General features: G+C 36.6%; 1 protein-coding gene and 1 non-coding gene across 4 annotated transcripts in view; both read right to left on the reverse strand.

Annotated features, from left to right (window-relative positions):
* SLC44A5 (solute carrier family 44 member 5) overlaps positions 1-14,131 on the reverse strand; it is a 433,851-nt gene that overhangs the window by 312,263 nt on the left and 107,457 nt on the right. The window contains exon 2 of one of the 3 annotated variants that reach the window (XM_066372207.1): positions 13,051-13,125. The exons of the other annotated variants lie outside the window; for them this stretch is intronic. Coding sequence (XP_066228304.1) covers positions 13,051-13,063 — 13 coding nt within the window. The 5' untranslated portion in view covers positions 13,064-13,125. The remainder of the gene's footprint in view (positions 1-13,050; positions 13,126-14,131) is intronic. 3 annotated transcript variants of the gene reach the window in all.
* LOC136402026 (U6 spliceosomal RNA) lies at positions 10,150-10,252 on the reverse strand. The gene has a single exon (XR_010750929.1). It is a non-coding gene; the product is annotated as a U6 spliceosomal RNA (small nuclear RNA).

Genomic DNA, 14,131 nt, shown 5'->3' on the forward strand with positions numbered 1-14,131 from the left:
ACTGTTCTAAAGACCACCAACTTCTATATAGTCTGCAATAAACCAATCTACCTTTATGTCTTTGTGAACCTAGTAAAATAAGAAAAATTGAATTTATTTGCAATGACTTAGTAGCTTATAAGATCTTAAGATTATTATATTACTCATAGTGTCTGGGTACTGTAGATTTTAGAGTTGGAGAAACATCAGTTAAAACTATACTAATCCCCTCTAGAAGTTTCTGAAATCAAAGACTACTTAATTCAATATATTCTGCCTGATTTAAAGGGTTTATTTCTCGTTCTCATCAAAATTTCTTCTGAAAGTACAAGAAATACTGTCAATGAAGGGTACAGTAAAGAGAAAATAAATTAAATCAGATCAAAAAGGCTTATTTATCCAAGTTTATCCATTAAAATAATATCAAATTTTTCAAGAGAAAAACTCCTAAGAAAAATTATTCTGATGTCATAAGTAAAACTAACAGTATTTCCTTCGTTTTATAAGAAATGACATTTTTTAAATATCAGGAAGAGTGAATAAAAAATAAAGCCTTTGAGCATTTGAAGGGACAGATCCAAATCAAAAATACTTTCTAAGCCCTGTCTGGGCAGCTCAGCCGGTTAGAGCATTATCCCAATACGCCAAGGTTGCAGGTTTGATCCCTGTCAGGGAGCATACCAGAAAAATTAACCAATAAATGCACAAAGAGGTGCAACAATCAATCAATTTCTCTCTCTCTCTCTCTCTTTCTCTCCCCTCTCCCTAAAAATTAATTTAAAAATATCGGTTTATTAACTAAAACTTAATAGTGATGTGACTCACTTCTTCAAGTAAGGGTATCATGAAGAAAGTATTTTCATTCCTTTTACTACTAAGAATAATAATGCCCCACCCCCCAGAAAAAAAGTGAAATTTAATGTCAAGGATACAAAAGAAAAACTGTATGGTAAATATAAAGGATGCCATCCAAAATATTGGTGGTAATTTATTAATGAGTATAATTTAAAATCAACTGCTTCTTGAGTTATAGACTATGGTACGTCAACCTATCAGCATTAAAATGAACCATGATTTTCAAAAGGGTATCAATGGACCCTGGCCGGTTGACTCAGTGGTAGAGCATTGGCCAGTGTGTGGATGTCCCAGCTTTTATTCTCAGTCAGGGCACACAGGAGAGGTGACCATCTGCTTCTCCACCCTTTCCCTTCCCCTTTCTCCTTCTCTCTCTCTCTATTCCTCTCCCATAACCATGGCTCAATTGGTTTGAGCTTATCTGCCTGGAGCGCTATGGAGCCTCTGCCTCAGGCACTAAAAAGAATTCCATTGTGAGCATAGTCCCAGATGGGCCGAGCATCAGCCCCAGGTGGGAGTTGTCAGATGGATCCCTGTCTGGGCACATGTGGGAGTCTGTCTGTCTATCTCCCCTCTTCTAACTTGGAAAAAAAAGAGAGAGGGGATCAATAGAAATAAACTGTGGATAAACCATTTTGGAATGTCTAAATCTAAAACAACCCTAGTTCCTAATGTATCTGTTCATTTGCTTCCTTTTATCTTTCACTATAAATTTCCTGGCACATGTTATGTCTCAAATTGTCAATCACGTTTCTGTGTTTCTTTTTCGTTCACCCAGTAATTGTCCTCAGTCATACCTCCTGATTTCACTCCTACCACAAACTAAACTTTTGTACATTACCAGTGACCTTGCATTTTCTAGTGTCTCCTCATTCCCATCAAACATCATAACCAGCAACTAAGTCTTGAATGTTTTTCCTAGACCAGCACTAACAGAACCCGCAGACCTATCCTATGACTCTGTCCACACAGAACTCCGCCAACGGAAGTGAGTAAGAAGTGAAGTCACACACCTGGACTAGAGATAGAAAGGTTGGGCATTTGAACAGATAAGTAATGGATATCAAATTTAAGAAGTGTAACTAGAATACTATCTAAGTCTGGAGCCCGAATAATCACAAAGAGCCATTATAGCTTTAACAATATGTGATCCACAAAATAGCAACATGAGAAGATATACCCCAAACAGCCTTCCATGATCAATACATGTAGAAGCAGGTACACAATACAGGTTTTTTATTTCTTGAAAGATTCAGCATATTAAAAGATAAAAAAAAAGTCTGGCTGTTTAAAAATAAACTGTTTAGCTTTATCTAACTTAGTATTTGCCAAATCTTTTTGACCACTGAATACCTATTAAGATCCCAGAGAAATGGTATTTCAAGGAGTAGGCTTAAGGAAAAGATGACATGCTCAGCCATTCTTATTTGCTGCTTTTTCTCAATTCCCAAGGGCTACTCCATAAGTCCAGGTGTTGCTCATGTAATGTCTGTCCTACAACAGCACTTCTTAAATGTCCGTCTATGTGCATACAACTCACTGGGGCTTTTATAAAAATGTAGATTCTTTGGCCCTGGCCAGTGGCTCAGTAGAGCATTGCTGGCATATGAATGTCTGGATTTGATTTCTGATCAGGACACACATGACAAGCGACTATCTGCTTTCCCCCCCTCCCCCTTCTCTCCCTCTCCCCCCCCCCCCCCCCCCCAGCCAGTAGCTCAATTGGTTTGAGTGTGCCCCGGGTGCTAAGGATAGCTGTTGGAATGCATCAGCTTCAGGCACTATCTCAGTACTCAAGCATCAGCCCCAGATGGGTCAGCCTCACCCAGTCGGGGGACATGTGGGAGTCTGCAATATCTCCCCTCCTCTTACCTAAAAAAAATAAAAAATAAATAAAAATAGTAAAAAGAAAGAAAATGTAGTCTTATTTAGTAGTCAGAGGTGGAACCTGAGAGTCTGAGTTTCTAACAAGGCTGTAGGTGACGGTGATGCTGCTGTTATCACATTTTGAGTAGCAAGGCCCTACAGGAACTTTGCAGTAGGAAGATCATCACCTCTCCAGTCTCTGTATCTCACCCTTCCTAATAATGAATCCTCCTAAAATATTATTATCTATCATAAGGGAGGGGGGTTGAGGGTTGGATAAAAAAAAGTGAAGTTACTAAGCAAAGAAAAAAGAAAACCTCATAGACACAGACAACAGTGTGGTGAATATAAGACAGAAAGGTAGCGAGGGCTGGAGCGAGGTAGAAAATGGTAAAGGGGGGATAGATGGTGATGGACAAGGACTTGACTTGGGGTGGGGAACACACACAGTGCAAGGTACAGGTGACGTATTATAGAACTATACTCCTGAAGCCACTATAATTTTTTAACCAATGTCACCCCAATAAATCCAATTAAAATATATATAAGTTAAAAAATAATAAAAATAAAATATTGCTTTTAATGTATATTATGTCACCTCACTAGTCAAAACCTTTTTATGGTCCTTATTCCCTTCAACACTAGTAACTCAACAATAGATGTTTATTGAAACTTTATTGTATAGCAAATAGATCAAGACAGCCCCTGACTTATACTGCCAAGAACCCAGTGGGTAAGTAAGAAACAATGTGCATAATGCTAGGAGCCAAGAAAAGAACTATTTCTTCATCTATAAAATAAGGATTAAACTAGACCAGTGGTATTTAATCCTCCATGAGCATGGCAGTTACTAAGATAGTCTCAGCCCAGACCAGCAAAATGCAAGCTCTCAGTAACCCCTGGAGTAGGGCATGGGTCGTTCTTAAAAGCTCCCCAAGTGATTCTAACATGTAGCCAGGTTTGAGAACCACTGGACTAACCAGTGATTCCCAAAGTGTTACCCACACTATCAACATCAGCATTACCCAGAGACTTGTTAGGATGCAAATTCTCAGGCCTTAGCTCAACACTCTTGAATCAAAAGTTTAGGGGTCAGTGTGCAGAAACATGAATAACTGGCTGATTTGAAAGCCACTGGATCAGAAAATCGGTCAATTTCTCTTCATCTCTAAAAAGCTATCATTTTTTTTTTTTACCTCTCACAGCCTTTAAAAGAAGGCTTATTTCTGTGAAGACATTTAGGCTAAAAGTATAAACTCTGGAATTAGACTTCTTCAATTTAAATCATTGTCCTTACACTTAATTTCTGTGAACTCTTGATGAGTTTAGTTGTCTGTGTTTCCGGTCCTTACCTATTGATATATTAATATAATAAGGATAATAATAGTACCCATTCTCATAGAGTTGTTATGGAAATTAAATAATTTCATATACATAACTCACTTAGCAGAGTGGTGTTTCATTACTCAATCATTACCCTATTAGTGAGGCCTTCCCTGGCTCTATCCAAAATTGCAACTCACACCTGGCATTCCATTCCTTGTTCCCTCCACTGGTTTGTTTTTCTCCTTTGCCGTTTTTACTTTCTAACATACTATATATTTTCACTTATTGCTTTGTTATCTGTCTCCTCCTACTAAGATGCAAGCTCTATAAAATCAAGGATTTTCTTTATTTTGCTAAGTGTTGAATCCTAGTCAGTATCTAGTGTAGAGACAGACACACTGGAAATACTCAGAAAGTACTCACGGGATAAAGGAGTCAATAAATGTTAACTATTATCAATATTATTATTAGTAATCTAAGTTTTTCCTTATTGAAACCTAACAGTTAATATTTTCTGTGTATTGTCCCAATTGTTCTTATGTCTTATTGCATGCTGTATTCAAATTCTGTCCCATATCTAACAATACCCACCTATCTAACTTCAGCTCTTTGTAGGCCATGCTCAAGTTCTACCTCTTCCTAAGATTCCCCAGTGACTCTAGTTCTCCAGCTCTCTAAATGTCTACAATGTTTACTGTCTATACTACACAACTTGACACTTAATTACCTCAATTTAATATCACTGAAATGAGTAATTTCTAAGAAATTTACTGGGAAAAAAGGCTACATTATTCATATAATAACCTTTTCATGAAAAATTAAACAGGAAAGAGGCCTCAAGGGAAACAATGGAAAAACTTACTAATTAGTCATGTTGTCTTCAAATAACAGAAAACGTACCCTACATTTTACAGACCACATATATATATATATATTTCAGCTTAGTTTTGACTAGATGATCTCAATGGCTATGTCTCCTTGCTCTCAAATTTTCAAAACATCTTCAAGTAAAGTATGGAGAGAATATTTCTTGAGGTAAAAAACTAAAAATAAATCATGAAAGTTATAACAGAAGCATATAATGATCCAAGAAATTGTTGAGTTCAGGTATGGCAAATAAGTGGCTTTACTGTTCCCAGTCTTTCAGTCTGGAAGAGGCTCACCATCATCCCCAGCACGGCCCTCTAGGCAAACATTACCCGATGATCAGAGCAAGTAGACAAGGAGACAACTGTTCGCCATTCTAACCTAGTTTCACCATCTTGGTTCTAAAAGCAAAGGAAACTGATGCTAAGGAATTTAAAGTGACTTGTCCTGGCATATACACAGTAGCAGACCAAGACCAAAATCAGCCTCCTGATTCCTTGTCCAGGACTCTCCACTGCTCCTCTTCATTTATTTCTGTAATTTGGTACTTAAATTTCCATTCTAAAGCCATCATAATACAAGAAACAAACCTTTGACAGAGTTTTCATATTAAAGCTCATGAATATAATGTTGAAATGAAAAATGACAGCTTTGAATTGCGTGATAGACAGAATTGGCTAGTCTGCTATTTTTCAATTGCATTTATTTATCTAAGCCTGGAATGTGTCATGACTGGAAACAGACAAAACAGATTCTTTTAATTCTGCTGTCCTAGGAAAAGAAAAGGATAACAGTCTTCATTAATAGAAACTGGGCGCAAATCCAGTTCCAAAATAATCTGAGTTAACTTTTTGAAGGTGACCTTTTTCTTATTAATAGCAAAGCATTATTTCACTAAATTCAAATTATAGGAAAATATGATTATTTGAAGAAATATGAAAAAAAGAGAAAAATAAGAGAAATAAACATCTATTTTAATATAAATAATAACTGTTTCTTCACCATGAAAATTAGACCCACATTTTATTTCTTTTACTTTAAAAAATTAATTTCTTTTCCAATTATTTTTCACATACAATATCATTATATATTCATATCAGTTGTACAACATAGAGATTAAACATTTATATAATTTAGGTGATCATCTCAATAGGTCTAGTACTCATCTGACATACATAGTTTTTGTTACAATTACAATATTATTGACTATATTCCCTATGCTGTACTTTATATTCCCTTGACTATTTTTATAACTGTTAATTTGTGTTATGCTAAGTGAAATGGCAGACAGAAAAAGACAAATACCATATGATTTCACTTATATGCAGAGTCTAAAAAACAAAATAAATGCACAAACAAAACAAAAACAAACTCATAGATACAGAGAACAAATTGATGGTCACCAGGTGGGAGGTAGTTTGCGGGAATGGGTAAAAAAAGGCAAAAGGTATTAAGAGCCACATTTTAAAATTATAATATTCTAAAGCCTCTCCCTAAACCACAGTTTCCAAATATCATAATTACCTTTGTAACTCAGTTGGACTGAAGCTGACTGGTCAAATTTTACCTAGCTAATTGATAATTCTGTCTTAATTAACCCATTTTAGGCATACTATAATTGAAGCTGACTTTGGAGGGTAAACCATCATCTAACACAATGAGAAATTGCCTCAGACACTGTCTGCATCATCCAAGAAAACCAGAATGACAACTGGAAGTTCTATTATTTCACAGTTAATCCAATTTAGCAACCAAGGTACTTAGTTACAAGGAACCATCAGTTGGTCCCATAGCCTTTCCCGTCACCCTGAGAAGGTGAATCTGACTCATATTTGAGTGGAAAACGATGACAGTAGCAAATATACAGAATCTATTTTTTTCAGCATGTACTTGCTACCATTGTAGGGCGCAGTGGTAGGGGGAAGGGGTAGGTGGCTAAAACAGCTAGAGAAGTTCAGAGCCTGCACTCCCCCTACTTCCCCTGCTCCCCAAAATAAGGGCCATCAATTCAAGGGTTCCAGATCTGAATACCCATAGAAACAATCCCTATGAGTCTCAGACAAATCTCACCACAAACTGATGTTATTAAGAGATCCCTAGAAAGCTGGAGTGATTCTCACCTCAACCCCTTTGGTTAGTTCACATCACTGGTGCTCCGTGAACTGGGTCAAAACAAGAATAGTACCAAAAATTGTCCAGACTGTATCATGCTAACCTAGGCATGGATCTGTTATGCAAACAGGAAAGTGGACCAGTAGTTCCTAAAGAAATGTTTGTAAAATACTGGAACGCTCTCCTTCCTGGCCTAGTCATTCCAAAAATTCACAGATCTCTTTTCCTGCATCACATTATTAAATCATTTGTTTAATCAACCCACTTACTCACCTGGAAAAGGGGACAAGTACCCAAACTCACTTAGCAGAAATATTTTGAGAATGATATCTTAGCATCCAAAACACCATTCACGATTATGGATAATCCTTTAAAATATTATATTTATATAATTAAAAACCTAAATTTCTTGAAAACATGGTATGCTGGCTAATTCACATAGCAAATAGAGAATAAATTTGAAAGTTGAAAAATATTTGATTTAAAAAGTCAGTTTTGTACATCAAACTAAAAAGTTTTTGCACAGCAAAGGAAACCATCAACAAAACAAAAGACAACCCACTGAATGAGAGAATATATTAGTCAATACATCTGATAAGGGTTTAATATCCAAAATGTATAAGGAACTTATAAATCTCAACACCAAAATACAATAATCCAATTAAGAAATTGGCAAAGAACCTGAATAGACAATTCTACAAAGAGAACATATGGATGGCCAATAAACATAAAAAGATATTCAAAGTCACTAATCATCAGAGAAATGCAAATTAAAATCACAATGAGATATCACCTCACACCTATCAGAATGGCTATTATTAATAAATCCACAAACCAGAGTCGATAGGAATATGGAGAAAAAAGAACCCTCATGCACTGTTGGTGGGAATGCAGTTGGTATAGCCACTGTGGAAATCAGTACACAGTTCCCTCAAAAAATTACAAATGGAACTGCCTATGACCCAGCAATTTCACTTCTGGAGTCATATCCAAAGAAACCTGAAACACTAATTCAAACAAATACATTCACCCCTATAGTCATTGCAGTATTATATACAATAGCCAAGATATGGAAGCAGCCCAAGTACCCATCAGTAGATGAGTAGATAAAAAAAAACTATGGTATATTTATACAATGAACTACTACTCAGCCATGAAAAAGGAGGAGATCTTATATTTTGCAATAGCATGAATGAATCTGGGGATTTTTATGCTAAGTAAAATAAGCCAGTCAGAGAAAGACAAGAACCATATGATCTCACTTATATGTGGAATCTAATGAACAAAATACACTAACATATAAAATAGAAAGTGACTCACAGATAACAGGGAACAGACTGACAGCTATCAGAGGGTAAAGAGTGTTGGGGGGCTGGATGAAAAAGGTGAAGAGATTAAGCAAAGAAAAACAGTCTTATTGACATAGACAATAGTGTGATGATTACAGAACGGAAAGGGAGGTGGGGAGGTAGAGGTGGGTAAATGGAAGATAAATGGTGATGGAAGACTTGACTTGAGCTGGCAAACACACAGTGCAGTGCACAGATGATGTATTATGAAATGGTATACTTGAAACCTAGATAATTTTATTAACCAATGTCACCCCAATAAATTCAATTAAAAATCAGTTTTGTTATTTTCTAGCTGTGTGTTCCTGAGCATATTACTTAACATCTTTTGGTCTAAGTTTGTTTGTTTTTTATAAAATAATCTTAATGAATTTATTTCACAAAGTGGTTCTAAGGATCACATAAAAACATTGTTAAAAGACATAAAAATGCCTGATTCATGACAGAAACTAAATAAATATTAATTTTTCCCCTTTTTCCTGTTTTGCTAGTAAGTAAAATATCTGTTAACATATTTCTGGCCTGACCAGTGGTGGAGCAGTGGATAGAGCATCAATCCAGAATGCTGAGGTCCCTGATTCGAAACCTCAAAGTCACCAGCTTAAGCAGGGGTTGCCAGCTTGAGCATGGAGTCCCCAGTTTGAGTGCAGGATCACTGACTTGATCTCAAAGTCGCTGGCTTCAGCAAGGCGCCACTGTCTGGCTTGAGCCCCCACCCCAACTGCTGTCAAGGCACGTATGAGAAGCAATCAATAAACTACTGAAGTGAAGCAACTACAGGTTGATGCTTCTCTTCTCTCTCCTCCTTCTCTCTCCCTTCCTGTCTCTGTTTCTCTCTAAAAAAAATCCTTTTGGGTATGTATATGGTTTAAAAATTAAGTAACATGCAACTGTACTTTATATTACTAACTTGAAGCAACTACTACTTATATGATTACAGTATATATAAAATATGAATGAATTATAACTCTGTACAGTCACTGACTTGAACAATTCAAATTGATACCATAATCCAGATCTCTTTTTCCAGAAACATATTGCAACTTTATTTCCCTTCTAATCAATCCCTCTATGACAGGAAAGAAAGAAAGAAGACCTATCCTTCTTCAGTTAAATAATAGCATTATTTTATGGCCTTTTTCTCATACTTTCCTTTGTGTTAGATACCACACATCTCTCAAAACATTTTTTCTTATCTGTCTTCCAAAGCCGACTTAAAACCTTAATATTGCAAATACAGCAAGACACTGTTAAGAGTAAACATGTACAGTTCTACAAAATAGGGGAGGAGCAGGAAGAAAGGCACATTTGACACATCTAAGAGAGTGGGCAGGGACAGTCTTATAGCCAAAAACAACAGCAGGCTTGTCCATCTGTCCATCATCAAACTGAGTTATGCCCACTAGTTATCAACAGGAGGTGGCCATGTGGGCATCACACTGAAATAGAATTTCTGTCTTCAGGAAGACAAGGTGAGGAGGGGAAAAATGGATTAACTGTTTCCTAATCAATTTCTGGATTAGCACCATGTATACAAAGAATTTCTGTATGTTTCTTACTCATACACTCTAAAGCTCTTATTTGTCATTTTATTTATTCATTAAACATTTTCTAAGTGCTTTTTAGAAGCCAGGTATCATGCTAGCCACTAAGGATACAAAGAATACTTCCCTTAACCTAAGGATACTGTTTCATAAAAGAGACAGAAAGATAAACAATTATAATACAGTGAGATGACAATCGATGTATATACAATGTGCCATAGGAACCCAAAGAAAGATGTAATTAACTATGCAAAAATATGACAACTTTACAAATTTGTATTATCTTTACACAGGGGCTATGTTAATCTTCTCTGTAATATTCTGGTATTGTCATATGTGCCACAGGAGTGAAACCAACCACAGAAGTAGAATAGAAAATCCAAGATTGAACAGATGGTTCTGATTAACTGTTTGTCTTAGGGTACCAGAAAAGTATTGTTGCCTTTACCTTCATTTATTGCAACCTTTTAAAAAGTATGTGTGAGTTTAATTTTATATCCTATTAACTCCATCTAAACATGGCAATTTTTATTTCCTATAATTTTATACATTTGAGAGTACAATTATTGGATAGTACAGGCAGATGTAGACATGTGTATAGATATAGAAACAGATACAGATAGAAACGTAGAAATAAAACATACCTTCTTGGCTTGTGGAAATATTTGTTATGATATATTTCTTAAATTTTATATTGAAACACTTTTTTCAGGCAATTTCCTAACAGTTAAGTGAATACAAGGCATAGCATTTATTGGCATTTAGCAAAACTAAGATGTTAATACAAATAAATAAATCCTCAGTGCTTTAATACAACACATTATAAAGATATCCTTTCTATTGCAAAAGTGAATAAAGAGTGAATTGAGGTATTCCCATTTAAGCTAAAATGTTTTCAGCTTGAAAATCCTATTTAGCCTGACCAAGCAGTGGCATCAGCCTGGGATGCTGAGGTTCAAGATCCCAAAGTCGCCAGCTTGAGCATGGGGTCAGTGGCTTGAGCATGGGATCCTAGATGTGACCCCATGGTTGGTGGCTTGAGCCCAAAGGTTGCTGCATAAAGCCCAAAATCACTGGCTTGAGCCCAAGGTCGCTGGTTTGAGCAAGGGGAGCAATCAATGAACAACTAAAGGGCCACAACGAAGACGTGATGCTTCTCATCTCTCTTCCTTCCTGGCTGTCTGTCCCTGTCTCTCTGTCTGTCTCCTTCTCTCTCACTAAAAAGAAAAACAAAAAACAATCCAAACTACAATGTAGTTGAAGTACAATACAGACCTCATAATTCTATTTCAAATCATTTCTTAATACACTTCTTAATTTCAATTTATGAATAAAATTAAAACTTTCATCTATTCAGCATATACAGAATAATTGAGCACTGTGTCAATTTAATCCTTACTTCATTCTATGAGGTAATTACTGTTAAAACTATCTTTTACAGAGAAGCAAACAGGCCTAAAAAACAAATATGCCCCAGGCATGAGTACATTAGTAACACTATTTATTTGCAGAAAAGAAAACGTCCTTTAATTCCCCAGTTTTCACACGTGAGGAGCAACTGCAATCCACACTCAGGGCAGACAGAGGCAGGGCTGCAGAATTCCCATACACATTCATAGGAGCAGGCTCCCAATCACGAACAGCCCAAGTAATACAATATATTTTTCAGGAGCCTATGTAGCTTTAGACACTTTCTTGAGCCCCTTTTGAAGGGTCTTGTTAGACCTGTAGATCCTATTTTTAATAACCCTTTTCATCTTTTTTAAATGCTCAGCTAGCTTGACCAGGTGGTGGAGCAGTGGATAGAGCATCAAACTGGGACGCTGAGAACTCAGGTTTAAAATCCCAAGGTCGCCGGCTTGAACACGACTCACCAGCTTGAGTGTGAGATCATGACATGACCTCATGTCCTTGGCTCAAAGCCCAAGGTCGATGGCTTGAGCCCAGGGTCACAGGCTTGCGCAAGGGGTCACTTGCACTGCTGTAGCCTCCCAGTCAAGGCATATGTGAGAAAGCAATCAGTGAACAACTAAGGAGACAAAGAAGCCACAACAAGAATTGATACTTCTTATCTCTCTCCCTTCCTGTCTGTCTGTCCTTATCTGGCCCTCTCTCTGTCTCTGTCACAAAAATAAATACATACATACATACATACATACATAAATACATAAATAAAATACTCAAAGATTAAAGCTGCAGCTTAGTTTTAAGTTAAACATTCTATATCTTCCATTTTAATTTGTATTTATGTAACCTTTCACTTTTTTTATAGCAAGAAATAGATTTCCCTTTATGAAGTAATAAAATTTGCCTTTGAGGAAAGTGGTACTCCTTTCCAATAAACATTTACTAAGTAACTAACTACCATTTTGAAAGTTAAAGACTAAGCCCAAAGAGGGTGAAAAAGAAGGCTAAGACCTGGTCTGGGTCTGCCCGGAGCTGAAACCCTACTTATGGAGAGAGAAATCGTAGTCAAATGGCCAGACTGGGGCAAGGAGTAGAGGAGGATATAAGAGGGATAAATGGTTATGGGCGGAGGCTTGACGGGGTAGTGAACACAGAACAAGATGTGTTGTAGAGTTGTGCACCTGAAACCTGTATAATTTTGTTAACCAGTGTCACCCCAATAAATTCAATTAAAAATAAATAAAGTGAAGTCAAATAGTCCCTCAACAAGAAACAAATTCTGACACCACGTTGCTTCTCTAGGAGCAAATTGTGGCTTCCCAATAAGGGAGGGGGCTGAAAACAATAACCCTGTAAGATAAATGTTAAAATTCTATTTCTGGCAATAACTCTGAAGGTGTTGGGGGGATGCAGGAGAAAGGGGGCAGTGTCAGAATTGTCCTGAGTATGCATGCGGACGTACATGCTTTTACAAACCACAGAGCCCCTGCTCACCACATCTTCCCAAGAATCACTGCCCTGGGGAGCCCCAGGCCTAGAAGGGAGCTTGTCAGGCATCTTCAGAGGTCTTGAGATTGAAAAAGACTGAGAACCACTATGTCGAACATGTTGCAGGTTTTCAGGGACAGCTCCTAATGACACTACAGTGTATATAATTTTTCTGTTTATCCTTATTTTATATGGAACAAATAATATTTGACACAAAAATCCGGATCAAGAGGGACTTAATTGGAGTCACTGATTACCTTTGTCATTCATTAAGATAACAGACTGTGTCTTCAGAAGGTCTGAGTCACTGCAATGTTGAGTTGCTTAGAAAGCTGTGATAAAAAAAACAGGTATGAAGATAATTATCCAAAGCAAAAGATTTTAACTTATTTAAAAAACCAACCTTTTGGGAATACTCCCATTACCTACTATGGTTTATGCTCCCTCGATGCCCAGAGAAGTAGCCCAATTCTCCTCTAACGTAAAATACAGCAGGTATCTATTCTCTTCTAAGACTTCATTTTCTTCTTTACAACTAACATAAAACTCCCAAGGCCACATCCTTCTCAATTTATCTAAGCCCTCACTTTTATTATCTACTCTCATACTTCACATCCACCTGCGAAGAGCATTCCTAACCAGATACTGTGTCTTTCTCACCCTGCACTCATACACATCTTTTTTCAGCACTTACATCTATATTCTCATATTTAGCTGCCAGGCTGATCAACAAATTGGATTGTGGTAGATGGCATTTTCTTTTGAGTTTAACCTGTTTTTCTTAAATATAAGAGGTCTTTATTTTTGTTTGTTTTTAATGCTTATAGAACTTATAAAAATTTGTTACAAAAACAAGCAAGGGAAAAAAACTACTTAATTTTACCACATAGAAACCACAACGTTTTTCTATGTATGCTTTATAACTTTTTATTTTGAAATAATTTTAGACTTAGAGAAAAGTTGCAAAAAAGTACAGAAAGTTCCTGTATAATCTTTACCCAGCTTCCCCTAATGATAACATCTTTCATTACCATAGTGAAATTATCAAAATCTTCTATGTATATTTTGACAAAGTTAAATCATATATTTTGTTCATACCTTCTTATATTTAATATGATAATATAAGCATAAGCATTGACCAACCTGGATTGTATTATGCTAAATGAAATAAGCCAGTCAGAGAAAGACAAGTACCATACAATTTCACTTATATGTGGAATCTAAGGACCAAAATAAACAAACGAAATAGAACAGACTCATAGGAAATGGAGAGCATACTCACAGCTGTCTGAGGGGTCGGGGTTGGGGAGCTGGGTGTAAAAGGTGAAGGGATTAAGC

Source organism: Saccopteryx leptura, chromosome 3 (genome assembly GCF_036850995.1).
Source record: "Saccopteryx leptura isolate mSacLep1 chromosome 3, mSacLep1_pri_phased_curated, whole genome shotgun sequence".
Classification (NCBI taxonomy): domain Eukaryota; kingdom Metazoa; phylum Chordata; class Mammalia; order Chiroptera; family Emballonuridae; genus Saccopteryx; species Saccopteryx leptura.